Source organism: Poecilia reticulata, linkage group LG16 (assembly GCF_000633615.1).
Source record: "Poecilia reticulata strain Guanapo linkage group LG16, Guppy_female_1.0+MT, whole genome shotgun sequence".
NCBI classification, from domain to species: Eukaryota; Metazoa; Chordata; class Actinopteri; order Cyprinodontiformes; family Poeciliidae; genus Poecilia; species Poecilia reticulata.
This window is the reverse complement of record NC_024346.1, coordinates 2,400,447-2,415,717: the sequence shown is the minus strand read 5'-3', so window position 1 is coordinate 2,415,717 and position 15,271 is coordinate 2,400,447. Positions and strand designations below refer to the sequence as shown.

The 15,271-nt window shown below is 38.8% G+C and overlaps 1 protein-coding gene across 10 annotated transcripts in view; it reads left to right on the top strand.

Moving 5' to 3' along the window:
• syngap1b (synaptic Ras GTPase activating protein 1b) overlaps nucleotides 1-15,271 on the top strand; it is a 178,237-nt gene that overhangs the window by 47,352 nt on the left and 115,614 nt on the right. For all 10 annotated transcript variants that reach the window (XR_535669.2, XR_001777412.1, XR_001777413.1 and 7 more), the window contains exon 2: nucleotides 2,815-3,239. Coding sequence is in view for 7 of the 10 variants with exons in the window: in XM_008430767.2 (XP_008428989.1) it covers nucleotides 2,815-3,239 (425 nt within the window). In the remaining 3 variants the exon portion in view is untranslated. The remainder of the gene's footprint in view (nucleotides 1-2,814; nucleotides 3,240-15,271) is intronic.

Genomic DNA, 15,271 nt, shown 5'->3' with positions numbered 1-15,271 from the left:
AAAAACACCACTTTTATAAAGTTTGAAGTCCGTGCTGTCCAACAGAGTCGAAATGAAAACTCTGTATGCCGTCTGTTATTACGAAGCCTTATTAATGTGTCACATGCTTGTACGCCGGGTGGCGAGTAGCGACTACATAGGGTGGTTTATTAGATTTAAATTAGTTCAAATCTATTAACTAATAACGTTAGACCAGGGGTGTCAAACTCAATTTCACCGAGGGCCACTTCAGCATATTGGCCTCCCTCAACGGGCCACATTGACGGTACAAATCAGGAGTTGCAGGTCCAGTCCTCCAGACTGCAACTGTTAGATGCATCCCTGCTAAAACACCCCAGACAAAAGGTTGACTTCCCTCATTAGCAGCAACTCAGTTCCATAGAGGCTTATAAATGAGTCAATGATCCAGGTGTGTCAGAGAAGGAACACATCTAAAGTTGCAGATGGTAGCTCTGGGAAACTAGACTTGGGCAGCCCTAGCATAAATGTATGAAAATACAATGTTAAAAATAAATTAAACAACACCTCATATTGTTAAATAACGCTTTGGAGCGTCTGGTTAGGAAACGCATTCAAAACCTTTGGTTGAAATGGCGCGTTAAATTCAAGTCTCCATTACAGACCAGAGAAAACTAAAGAGAATGCAACGTTGTGTTAATCCATTTGAGGAGCCGGCAGTTTATCTTGAGGAAATAAATGACGAAGCAGAAGTTAATTAGACTGTAACATGCACAGTCCGCTGCTCAACCACTGCGGACGTGGCTACGCCGCTGCGAAGAATTAAAAACTGCTGGAAGTAACTCATCCAGCGGATTTAACAAATGGAGCCATCTGGGTGCATGTTACCCAGGAGAGCGGCGCTCTGGAGGAGCTGCAGACGTAACATCTGTCCGTTTCGGAGAAGCGAAACCACGCAAAAAATAATAATACGGTAATAATAAAAAAAATCCTGGTAAAAGCGCACACCGGACCGCGCTGGGTAAAACACTCACAGAGTTCAGTTGATCTGTTTGGACCAGACAGAGCCAACTGACTGATGAATTAGCGCAGATTTTTCTGCAGATGGGAATCAGGAGGAAGTGCTTTCAGACCCCAGCGGGTGAAGTGATGCTAATTTAAGTGAAGTCGCTTAATTTAATTTATTAAAAGTTATTGAGGCCACAGTCAGTGGTTTTTGTCACTACGGAGAAAAATGTAGATGCATTTATCTGCTTAATTTGTGATGGGATCTGGATTCACGGTGAATATGAACTAAACCGCATAAAATGCGCTAAATAGCCGATTTGAATATGATTGTAATTTCACGGATAAAAATAGTACATGAACGATTTTTTTTTTTAATGTTGTCGGTCAAGATGACGGATAACAAAAAAAGTCTAGCGCCACCTGCCGCCCTGACACCAACTCACACACATCTTCATTCACAGTTTTACTTGTAAATCGATGTTTCTTTTCTTGGACATTTTGATGTTAGCTTGTCGATGTCTCAGTTTTATTCGCTGGGAAAATCAATAAGCAGCTTGAGGTGACTTGAGGTGACTGCTGCTCTCTAGTGGTGAGAAGCCGTAATGTTGGCTGGTAACAATCGGAATGCATTTTGGGAGATGTAGTTTGTAGTCAATTCGTGCTGAAAACATATTTTAAGTAAATCATGGACCTATAAAACGCGGGTGGGGGGGGCATATAAAATGACATGGCGGGCCACATGTGGCCCGCGGGCCTTGAGTTTGACACACGTGCGCTAGACCTTGTTTTAGTGTTGTAGTGCGGCCCCCATCCAGAAGAGGGCGCCGCTGGTCATCCATAACCGTTGTCAGCTGATTAGAGAAGTAAAAATGGCGGCGGAGGGATCCCTAACAGGACAGACAAAGGGTCCAGGCAGAGTCGGGTGGGATAGAAAATTATTTTAATGTGGTTATGTTTTGAAATATAGCACTCATTATGCCGAGCTGCAAATTTTATTCTTTTCATCTTTTATTTTTCCATTCAACCTATTTTTTTTGTAAAAAAAAAAAAAAAAAAGTGAGAAAATAACTTTTTTTTAGTCAGTCAGTATTTAACACAGCTGACACAAACTAATGTTAAAATTCAATTTTATGTTTTTTTTTTAATTCAGCAAACTTTAAAAATGTAGATCTTCATGTTACAGCGAGACGGTCGGTCCTCTTGATGCAAGAGAAAACATTGCTTTTTAAGGGAAATGACTGCTTATCAATTAATCGTGTGTCAGTTGATAAGATCAATCAACTTTAGATTAAGTCATTAATCAATAACTTGCATCTCTAATTTAAATACAATCCCAACAAACTTTTTTATATTCTTTGACATGGCAGAAAATGTGTATGCTAATATGCTAATAGCTAATATGTGAAATCTGAAAATACAGAAGATATGTTTTGATATTCTGTGAGTAGTTCAGACACTGGTTTTGTGTTTTAAAATTATGCATTTCTAAAATGTGTTCTTGGTCTTTTTTATGCATTAAGATTGGGTTTGTAGTGAGAGGTTGTGTTCTGGACTGTTTTCACCTTCTGACACTTTACCAATGCTAACCTGTTTCATGCCTGTAACGCTACAATGTTCTCCTTATCATTCATCTTCCTTCACATTCCTTTTCCTTCCTGTAGTTTGAAACCTGTTGAATATACTCTTGCATGCATATAACCTGATCTTTTGATTCCTTTCTAAATATGTCTGAGTAGAAAGTGCCACTGTGTTCCTTTCTAAAATCCTCACTTACCTTGTCTTCCCTCCTCTCCCCTCCGTATGTCCCCCGAACTTCCCCTTTTCTCCCACCTTCTCTCCTTTTTCCAGATGCAAGGTGTGCCGTCCCCCCCTCCTATCATCATCATCATCACCACCCTCATCGCTCCCAAGCCCAGCCCTTCCACGCTCCTTCCTACCTCCGTCCCTCACACGAACGTCCCTCCTACGATCGTCCCTCCTTCGATCGTCCCTCCTTTGAGCGTCCCTCCTTCGATCGTCCCTCCTTTGAGCGTCCCTCCTTTGAACGTCCTTCCTTTGAGCGACCTTCCTTCGAGCGTCCTTCCTTTGAACGTCCCTCCTTCGATCGCCCATCCTTCGACCGTCCTGCCTACGAGCGTCCCTCCTACCACCGCCCATTGCACGAGCGCCCCATCTACAACCCCCCCTTGCACGACCGTCAACCCCACGACCGCTGGAACCCTCGTCGTTGTGTGAGCTCCGGACATCAGTACAACATGTTGGACCAGGAAGAGGTACGGTGTTCTACATGTTGAGAATATGCTGATGACGTATTTCTCTTCTAAACACTGTCTGCTTTTTCACACATTTCCTGTCCAGAAATCAGAACAGTGTATTCTGTCTTGATACACGCATGCGCACACACACACACGCACGCATGCACACACACACACATATACACAAGCAGACAAGCGCTTATTTTGTCCACTGCGTTGTGTTTTATCTGTCACGGTTGTCATATAAAAAGCTGGAAATCCTCCCAGTTAAATGAGTAATATGACTTATTATAAACAAATGCCATATTGGAGCAGGTCAGTATTCACATGTGCCAAATTAATGAACTTCTTTAGCCATAATTTCTCTGCTAGTTGGAAGAGACGGTAAAAATTTAGCTTTTGAAAGCAAGTAAGATGAAGCTTTTCTGCTGGTGTGACTTTGCTGGATTTGCTGAAAATGAGAAAGTTATAGAGTCTTCCTGGCGCTCCGATTTTGTTTTGGGCATATAATAATAACATTGTAAGTCAGAAAATGATGAACGGACTTTTTAACGCAAAGTGGGTTTCTCTTAAGAGAGAAAATACTTCGCTGTTATTGTATTTGCTCATCTGTTAGTAAAGTATTCCAGAGGGGAAACCGTTTCAAGCTTGAGTTACTTCTTTTTCATTGTAAGTCGATCACCAGAAGCTTGCTAATTAAATTGAACTTTAAATCTGATATATGTGTGGTTGGGAATGTTTTAGAGGTACAGTAGCTGCTGCTGAACAAGCAAAGGATTTATTTACTGAGGAAGGGGAGAGAGCTTGTTATGTTTATTCTCCGAGTTCTCGTCTGTTTCTCAGGTTAGTGCTCATTAACGTGATTAATTTTTGCTCTCCAGCTCGTGCGTTTGCAGACAGAGATCTCTCATCCACTGCTGGTGTGAATAAAAATCTCTGCTTGCTGTTCAGGCCAGGAGAGGGTACTGTTCTTCAGCTTTTTGCCTCTGTCTCAGAAACTGTTAAAAGAAAACTGATTTATTCAATCTGTGACATTTTTACATTTTTTTATTCAGGTAGAATGATTGTAACACAACAGGTATGCTTTTTTTAAACACAATTGTTGTGGATTTCCTCGAATTCAAACAGGTTCAAAGTTATACATACACACTCAAATAGATAAATACACTGTGTGCACAACTATTTTGCTATATCATACATTAATGCATATTTCCCAACTTTAAGCTTTATAAAGCTTAGTACTTATGGGATATAAGCATTTAAGAACTCGTGTATTTGCTTAATAAAGGATAAGAAGTTCCAGTTTAAGGCAGCTTCTTTATTATAAAATTAGCCACAAATTTAATTTATTAGGCTCTAAAAAGTCAAAAATGGCAAGATGTTTTCAAGAGAGATGTACATTTAAAATGGCCAATTTGCACATTTTGCTGCAAATTGTTAATGGAGTCAAACTGAACGTGGTGATAGGGGAAAATAAGAAGAAATTAAGTGTGAAGCTACCAGAAATCCTGGACTGGTAACGGGGAAAAAATATTAATCCAGGCGAAACTGGTGTGGGCTACTGTTAAATTATAAAATTACTCCAGAAAATACAACTGGGCCAATAATTGCACACAATGAACATCCCCAGTATGGTTAGATTTGTTTTCCCTCAGCCAGCTGCCGTCTATTGGCTGGAGGTTTGATCACCTTCACCTTGATTTTCCCCCACTTTTGGCCTGGGCTTGAATTTATACTCAGTGCTGGGGTTTTTATTTATTTATTTATTTATTTTGTAGTTTAACTCAAATTCAAAGTGAAATAACCACTAGATGTTTTCCCAAATTAGTTGATAGCTGAGTTTTTGTGGGTTCTGTCCAATTTCCTCCCATAGTCCAAAAACCAAAACTGGTTGCTTAATTGAATACTCTGAGTTGTGTGTAGGGTGAGTAGCTTCGTTTCCATTTTCCTTATAATTGTGCAAATTGGAATGACAAAAATAAATTTGCTTAATGGAAACACGTCAATAAAAAAAGTTTTTCAATAAAACATCTTTGTTCTTGGATGAGGTGGTTTTTTGGAGAAATCCCAAGTTTGTGTATTTGGCAAAAACTATGATGGAAACACATTTTTGCATCACTTGGGTTATGTGACCAACATCCGGATATTACTACTGGTGGAAAATATGAAGAAGATGACAGGAAGTGGTTGGAGTATGATGGAGAGCCACGTTTTTAAATGACTTGCGTGAACAGACATATTGATGAGATACATTTCTTATTTAATGAGAACACTGTAATTGCGAAATTAAGTTTTTTAGACTGATTTTTTTTTTTTTGCACATTTGTAATGGAAACAACTCCAAGGATCTTTGTTCCAGTCCAGCAAAGATTTGGTTCAGTTTCAGCAGTGGAGGCTGCCAGAACAAGAAGCAACATGTCCGTTTTGGGAAGTTCTGGACACCTGCAATTATTGCTGAAAATCAAAGCCAAAGGTGTTGCAGAAAATCATTAAAGTGAGTACCTTTTCTTTGGGGCTGGTATTGCAGTTTCACACACTATAAAACCACTGGGAGTTGCAGCAGAAATAGAGCAGGGTCTTATAAATCCATAGGTCACCTCTGCAGGCCTGACAGCTTCGTTATGGTTCTACACCATGAATATGCTAATGTAGTTTTTAATCTGCTTTAATGTGACACATTATAAAGCCACAGTGGGGCTTGTTTTCATTGTGAGGGTGAGGTGATGGATTGGGTTTATTTTTTCTTACCTGCATGCTAGTTTAGTTGCATAATCCACCTAAATATGTTTGGATTTTGTAGCTGTCGATGCTAAATCGAATCTTTTAATGGCTAGATGTGGTCAGTGTGCGTGTTTGAGCATGTGTGGGTGTGTGCACGCCTGCTATTAGTATTTCAGCTTGTAATCACTCAGAGGAAGAGAGCTCACTGTGATCAGGATAAGTGACCTGTGCTGCTCCGGGAGGATTCAACAGACAGCCCGATTCAATTAATCGGAACCTCATCCCCATCTAATTGTGCCAATAATGCAGCAGCTGCAAACGGATCGGAGGCAGGACTGACGTGCTGATATCCGTCACCTCAGCGACGGCGAGAGGCGTTTAAATATTCATGGCTGTCAGTCAGCTCATGCGGAGCAGCCCGTCTCTCTCCTTCTCCCTCTTCAATCTATTTGCATTTATTGTAGCTAGCTGACAGAAAAAAAACAATCATTCTGTAGATTTCCACAGCAAACATCTATTTTCTCCAGCATTGTTTAGTATCAGCCCATCTTTGAGATGAACCTTTCACCTCCCTGATTCGCTCAGATGCTTGTCGCCAACGCGCAGCAGCACCTGTGAGCTTCCTGCTGGTTCCTGTATCTCCTACACCTGTGGGCTCAATCCACATATCGGATTATCACTCTTACATATTTTTCTCATCTCCCTTCTCCATCTAATCTCTGTCGTTCCATCCTATCATCCTCTCTGGCTTTTGCCCTTTTCCCTGTCATCCCTCTCTCTGTCTCATCTCTCTATGTTTGCCCCCTGCTCCATTGCTCATAGTTGTATTCTCCCTGCATCCCTCAGTCTTGAATGACTGACAGGAAACCTCACAGCCCTTTTTCTGAATTGTTTTCTGTGAGTGATGGCCATCAGAAAAATGGAGGAAAGATTTCTGAACTAAAGAGTGGAGGTGTTGCTTCAGGGAGAAGATGAGACTCCTTTGTTGTGTCTCAGAAATGTCGCTCTGGATATTGGTGTTAAGCGTGCCCCCTGTGACTCCTGGGTCCTGCAGCTTTCACTTCACTGAACTTTGCCACATTATCTTCAACCCAAGATAACAGATACCAAGATGAGATGCTTTGTGTGGATGTGGAAATTTTAAAGCTGTAGGTCAAAATGTTATTTTAAGGTTTAAACTTATGCAGCTTTTTAACTGTTAAAACTTACACAAGTTTTCCTTTCTTAAATTATTATTCTGGAATTGTAACTATAGCTTTCATGCCCCCTGTGTCCTTGCAGGAATGGTTGAAAGATTTTCAGGTGTGTTTTGTGCAGGAACAATGCTGTAGGAGTATAAAGATGCTGACAATCTGGGTTTCTCTTCCTGTAATCAAATCTCATTACTTAGAAATAACAATATGTTGTGCAATGATGGTAACAAAAGAAACATGGTTTAAATATTGTAAACATGATCTCAAAACAAAAACTGTTGCATCTTCAGGTCTGGACTTTGACTAAGTTTGGTTGTTGTCCAGTTTTTGAACCAGATTGGGCCAAGCTTTGTCTGTTGGATAAACAGTCTCACAGTTGAGCGTGAAATACTTTGGTGTTCATGGGAGTTTATGGACTTTAGCTGCAAAAGATTCCCAAACCGTTCCGTGCATCCCAGCAACTTTTTCTGTTATTATCATGAACTGTGTGTCCGTCCTATTGCGGCTCACTGACTGCTCTTTATTTGTTTGTCCTGTAGGGGGAGTGAGAGGGCTGACAGTGATCACTTTCTGCCATCCTCTCTTCCTCTCCCCCCTTCTCTCTCACCCTCTCACATTAATCTGAGGTGACAGAGTTTCATGTACCATTGCCACGCACCAGTGCGCTGTCCCCAGGTCATGTGTCAGGGCTTCTCTCATCCACATGAGTTATGCAAGAAAAACTGATGGGCCGGGGGGAAATAAGCCTTCTTCTCTTTAGACTTTTTCAAAGAAATTGTGAAAATTAATTAACCACCAAGACATGTAACAGTAAGAACTTTACTATATAATGCATTTCTAATCCGTGGCCTGGATTAATAGATAGATAGATAGATAGATAGATAGATAGATAGATAGATAGATAGATAGATAGATAGATAGATAGATAGATAGATAGATAGATAGATAGATAGATAGATAGTCTTACATACAATGAATCTGCGTTATTGCTATGCCTTTACACCTTTTTTTTGAAGATGTCATGACTTTGTAAGCTTCTGATAGGTTCATTAACAACATCTGAGTTTAATTCAGACCTAGTTCTGTCACAATAAATTATACTAGACAATAAATTGTCCCAGAAACTATTGCAATAAACGCTAATATTGTTGTTTTAAGAACGTTTTCAAATAATATATTAATATTGGCATATTAATGCCAACTCGCTGACTGATAAACTTTAATTTTGTACAGTACACTCCACACTGCAACTGGAAGATATTTTAATTATTCAAAATAAAACACAACCAAAAATAATAAATAAAACGTAAATAAAAACCACACACAGCTGAAACCATAAATAAAATGGATAATGGAGTCTCTTTAAATAAAATTGCCTTGAGCTCATTTTAGTTTACCATGCCCTTAATTGCTTAATTGATTATTGTGATGGGGTTTTTCAAACATAACCTCTGGATAATTGTCAAGGTAACACCTCTAAGGATATGTTCACATGACCAAATCAAATTTTTGACCCATGTACGGCTTTTTCAGAACGGCCCAATTCCGATCGTTTTACACCTCAAAATATCTGTTTTGAGCCACTTCCGCATGTGGTACTAAATCATATACTTATCAGATTGTTTTCAAAAGTCTACAGTCAGAACAGTGCTTCCAGACTACTGTTGTCAAATGTGCTCAGTCTGATTGAATTTTGCCAAATGAGAAAGAAAAGCTTACGTGTCTTTTTATACAGTACATGTACATTTCTGGTTTCAACTGTATTTATGCACAGAAGGGGGGGGCAAAGGTTGTCTGAATTTGAAAGTGTGTAGGTAGTCAGAAAAAAGTAGGCAAGCGTGGGAGGTGGCCAAAGAGTCTGCAGACATAGAACAGATCACAGCAGCGTAGGACGGACACGGCAGCAGCCTGTCAGTTTGTTCTAATTTCTTTAGCTGAATTTGTGAAAAAAAAACAAACACATTTTAACTGAGAAAATTGGATTTTAGTATCATCAAGGTGACCCCCAAAGAGATATTAGCTGAAAATCTGGCATACAATAAACATCAAATGAAGGATGGTGCGTCTCTAAGGTTTTTCTTAGGTCTTTGCTGGATTTATTTACTCATTATTGAGGTTACAAAATTCAGTTAATATTAATCTGCTAGAGACTGATTGGTTTTCAAAGTGAACAATTCTTTTTTTGTCCACAACCTCACAGATTCTTAAAGTTGACACTGCACCATTTGATGCCATAATCAGGTGCAAGAAGTAGTAGTCAATAGTTAGGCTGAAAATTCAAACGAGCACATTTGAATCACTAAAGTAACTTTATAAAGAAATGAAGGTTATTCAATATTCTTGCAGATAATTGTAAATAAAATATCACTGTCTTTTATTTTAATTGGAACATGTACTCTAGATTAAAAGCATAAAAGCCAATTTGTGAATAAGTCAGATCACCCAGTGGCTCTGAGGAATGGAGGTAGTTGTTATGTTTGCTCATGAACCATGGAGAACACAATCAGGTGGCTGCTGTGTGGGAGTTTGAGAGATTAATTATGTGATAAAATGGAGGTGGGCACCAACTTGAAGAGAAGAACAGGAGAAAAGGTTGATTCTTTTAGTTAGATTGCTGACCTGAACCTTTGGACTCGTGTTAACCAGAAAGTCTTTGGTATTTGAGCAGCTATTACATGCCATTTAAATGAAAATTGCCAGTCACATGAAAAACAAAACAATTTTTATAAAGGTCATCCTGTACATACGAAGAGTTTAAATGACTTTTATCTGAGGGTTTTGATTAACTTCTTTCCATACGATGAGTGTACAGTTTTCTTTTACCTCCAGGGCAACAAGAGAAAAAAGGAAACCTGGGTTTAATTTGTCTCCTGCCAGCTTCCCTAAAACAAGTACTGGATCTCTATGACCTTAAAAGCAATCCTCTACCATTTATCACTTTTATTACGAAAAATCGCAGTTGGCCAGGGCTCTCTCTGTTCAAAGTGTAGGGCTTTCGGCAGCCTAGACCATACTGATGCACTCATAACATTTACAAGCTTAAGCACTGCAACATCTGCTGTATTTTTGTGATCTTTTTGTTAAAAAATGTTTGATTTAATCCCTCTTCATAAGTCGCATTGTTAAATTATATCACAAGTGCTTATTTAATCAGCTTTCTTTGGTGTTTTGAAAGAACATTTAACACTGTAGTATAACAGTGGTATAATTTTCTGCTGTCCCACCACAGTGCTTTCTTCACTGATATCATGGATACACTGGGAAGTTTTCCTGACCTTGTCGCTTATAAATATTGGGTCTTTCTGTACCTCCACCATCAGTTTCAGCCTTTATGTGGAGATTAATGCAGGTGATAGTTTTTGGTGCATCACCGAGTGTGACGTCTTGTATAGACACCTGGTTTTTTGTTTGTTTTTTTAAAGTTCACGTTCTCCTGATCACTTTAGGTTGGTTTGTAAAATTATATTATCAAAACTATAATCTGTTATTTCCTATTTTTTTCTCCTTTTCCTTTCTCATTATCTCGCTTCAGAATTGCAGGGCGTACCGATTTTTATGTGCACAGGATATGACCATTTTGTGATGTTTATGGTATTGATAAGACATTTCATATTAACAACAGATGTAATAATCTGTTTAATTAGCTGTTGTAATAGGCATGTCTTCTGTTTTATGTATTGACCTTGTGAAACAGGTTGTAAAAAAGTCCAGGATTTGAATCTAGAACATTATAGTTGTAAAAGTGTGCAGTGGGATTGTTTTGGATGCAGCCAGAGCAGCAACCTTACATGTTGCACAGAGAAACTGCTGCATGGTGTGCGTTAGACCAGCTAGGCCAGTCCAGGTTCTCTTGCTTGCCAGATACACAGAAAAGACATGTTGACACTGATGCCACCCCTTTCCCCCTTAAATATGAAGAAATTATGACCTTCAAATGGGGGTTTCTGTGCATGCTCAAAGCAATCAAAGCACTCGATCATGCAAAATTCGGAACTGCGTATGTTTTTAATATGCATTTCCAAGACCCTGTAACCACCCTGTAAGTTCTGGCTGGCTTTTAACATTCTGAAATTGTCTTAGTCAGTTAGCAAGGGGCCATAAAGAATCCTAATAACAGTCTGGAGAGCAAACATTGAGGTAGGACACAACTTAGTGCAAAGACAAAGTTGTTCCCTATTTTTGTGCAGAAACACAACCAACTTTTTGTTCTTCTCAGCCTGTATCTGTACTCATCTGCTTTGTGTTTAGGTCACTGTGTTTGATTACTGCCCTGTTAAGGAATAATGGATTGCACAGTTTTCCCAAATTGCACACTCATACACACTGGCTCCCCTGACTGTCTTTATTTTTCACATAAACTTTCTTGCCCTTTCTTGGTGAACACACACACTGAAGATATTCATCTACATACACACATCCCAGCCACTTCATAGTCGGTCCCACCATATTCCCTCGCTCCCCAGAGCTGGGCCAGAAGTAGCAATCAAGACATATGGGCGAGCCAGCCAGGAGCATCGCTCAACCTCAACCTGCCAAACTGAACAACTACACCCTCCTTACTTTACCTAAATGACTCGTCTGTGCCTCACTTTTTCAGTTCCACCATTCCTCTATCTGACTTGTTCTTGAAGTCGAGCAGATGTGTAGTTTTTTTTTGTTTCACAACCATTTTACACTGCCCATCTAAAGAAAAAGTTGTTACATTGTATTCCATTTTGGCACAGGTGACACAATCTCACTCAGAATATGCTCACACTCGGAGGGAAGAATAAATTCACTGAAATAACCTGCAGTATATTGAGGAAGTCAGCTGAACATTATTCTTTGAGTATATAATGCTGCTGAACCTAGACTAGATTAACTTTACCAACTCTAGGTCATATCATTGTCCCCACAGCTTGCATTGTAGATGCTACTTAACCTGATACTCCCAAAACTCTGGAACAGGGTAAATAGACTCATTGGCCCACATGGCCGCATTCCATTCAATACTCATGCTTCTTAGCGAAGTTGTGCCCTTTTTTCATTAACTTGACTGATAAGTGGTTTTCCCTTGTGCTCTCAATGTTTTATTCCGACTTAATCTCACTCAGTGTTTGAGTTAGATTAATTGTACCTTACTGTCTAATAAGGCATTTCAAAGTTCTTAACGCAGTTTTAGTAGATTCAGGAATCTCCTCAGATGTTCCTTTTCTTGATTTATGCTAGTTGTTTGACCCTTGTTCCATCAGTATGGGTTGAATATCTGATCGTCCAATGATATTCTCTTAACTATTTATTTTGGAAAATCACAGTGATGATTATCTATCAATTTATTTTTGGACAGGCAATTCAATGTCTCATATTCCAATTTTTGGAAATTTTATCATGACATAATAAAATATTATTATTCCATTGGAATTTTATGTTACAGATAATTGTAAAGTGATAGAAATTTGTGTAAATAGGTCATGTGTAGTCTTTAGATAAAAATGTATGCAATTTTCAAAATTTTCAATTGGACACTTAGCTGCATTTCTGTCAAGACATGTTGTGTCATTTAGATTGGACAGCCGTGTCTTGCTTGATTTCCAGTTGTGTCATACTCTTAACTTTTTAAAGATATGGACAGTTCAAAGCTTAGTCAGAGTTTAAAGCTTGGGATATTTTGTCATAACATAATTAAACTTCTGAACAATTTTCTTTATGACCTTCCTGATCTGTGTTCCTTAATAGTTTTAATGCATTAAGGGTTGCATCAAACAGATGGATTTATGAGATTTAATCACAAACTGGTAGACTCCATTCATCCATGCATGATGTTCTGCTTAACCCAGGATTGGGTCATGGAGGCAGCAGCTTAAGCAAAGAGGCCTTTTGAAAATTGGAGATCACACTCTGATGAAGCCAACAGAGCTTTGTTCATTAATTAGATGATTTCTAAAGGTAGTTGGTCTGGCACACTATTTAGATTTTTATTTATTATATTTTTAAAATCACACATTTTCCTTTCACTTTAGTACCACACGGTGCTTTGTGTTGATCTGTTGCACAAAACGGCAATAAACTACATTTAAGTTTCTGGTTGTAATGTAACAAATATGAAAGGTTCTAGGAATATAAATACACAGCGTGTGGTTTGTTTCGCCAAATAAGATCTAATGGACACCGCAGCTTCTGAGCGGTACCACGCAGAGCGCAAACCTTATTTGAGCAAATCGAACTCTGATTCCAAAAGCACATTTGAATATGCTAGTAAGATGTTAGTGTACCAGCTGAAGTGGTTAAGAGCTGGTGGTCGTAATCCTTCCAGTTTCCTGCACCTGTCAAGGCTGGCCCAGAGCTGGAGTTGTGTCTCTTATCCAGGTGCACAGTTTGCAACATCTGACCAATTAAATCCTGCCACATGCAGAGAAAAAAAAACAGCCCCCAGATGTTTTCCCTCAGCTGGATGTCTTGGTGGGATGCTGAAGTGACAGGGAACCTTAGAATGTTATTCTGGGTGTTTGTGTGATTCAAATTGTCAGTGATGAATTGTGTAACCCAGCAGAAGCAGAGAGAATGAACAGAATGATCATATTCATAACTCCTTTGAGCGGGGCTGTATTGAAAGTTGTCTGTGAAGATATGCTGTTAATATTAGCACAGTGCAAAAAATGTTTTATCACACCTAATTCCCTTATGTTTTGTTTGAAGGAATCTAGAAAAATGGTCTTAGCTGATCAGTAGTTTCCAATCTTTGGCTTTTCATCCTTTTCCAGCCAAGTGTTCCAAGAGGAATGCAGGCATTTTGTTTAATAAAAGTGAAACTACTCCCTTTTCAGAGTTTCCCATTGAAGTCAAAGCAATAATCTGAACAATTTTCAGGACATAAACTATTCTTTGAGCTCTCAAATGTTAGGTGGCTTAATGGTTTGAGTGGCATATTAATTGCTTCATCTTTTGTTCTGATAATTTTTTTTGTTTAGCTTTCTTACAGTTTCTGTTTTCACTTAGACTGAATTTTATTGTGATTGACTTCCCAATAAAGTTGCTTTCATTCATATGAAGGACATTTCACGCATATTGACACCCCTGGTAAAGATCTGTAAAATTTATTCTAAAAATACATTTATTCTTGCTTTTGCATTATTGCATTTTGAGCAATTTTGTATTTTCTTTATTTTTATTGGTGCCAAAGTTATTGGCTAATAATAGTTTATACGATCCTGTTTGCACTTATAGAATGCAATCGGACAAATTGCAAAAGGTTCTAACATACAGGGAATAAAATCTCGGTACTCTTGCTTTTGATTGTCCAGAATCCAAATTCTTCAGTCACCCTGCAGCCTATAGATGGGATTCAGGTCTGTGAACTGAGAAGTTTTTAGAAAAATGTTAATTTGTGTCTGTAGAGTCGTTTGTGACATTGCCATATGGTTTAGCTACCTATCCCCCTGAGAGATCCAACGACAGCCTATTTTCTGTTTTCTGGTGCCACATTTTACTTAAAATGCATTTCAAATGATTTATTTTTCATTTCACAAGATTTCTTAAGTTGGTCCAAGGTTTAACCAAGTTGCAACAGCTGTTCAGTATCTAATATGACCTTGCTTGATGCTGCCAGAGTAGTTTGCACTAATTTGGAATACATTAGGTAAAAACTGCCTCATTATATCCAGAATTCAGAAAAAAATGATAAATTTGTTTATTTCAAGCTGGTTTTGCATTCCAGAAGTGCCAGAAAGAAACTATTTAGCAGTATCCCATAGGAAAATGCTGCCAGTAAAGGCTTAACACAGGACAAATTTTCAGCAGAGCTTTAGATGAAGACCAGATGAAACTCTACAAGATAGTCTGGCTCTTAGAGAGAGAATGACTGAAGAGTTTTGCACAGTTCTGTATGTTTATTCCCTCTTGTTTTTGCTGCTAAGTGACTGTCAGCTGAAGGTGTTGACTTGTATTTCTAAGATGCAATCCTGCAGCCTGTCCTGTTTCACCAAACACACATGTTGTAACCATCTCATAACTCTTCCTGTAGATAAAAGTGAGTGCAGCTCATTTGTCTCCTGGATTCCATGGCAACAGCTGAAAACCTGGACAGAGAGAACTGCCACTTTAACCTTGCTGAAAACCACAGCTATCCCTTCAGTAAGCACAGAACCATTCAGTGCGATT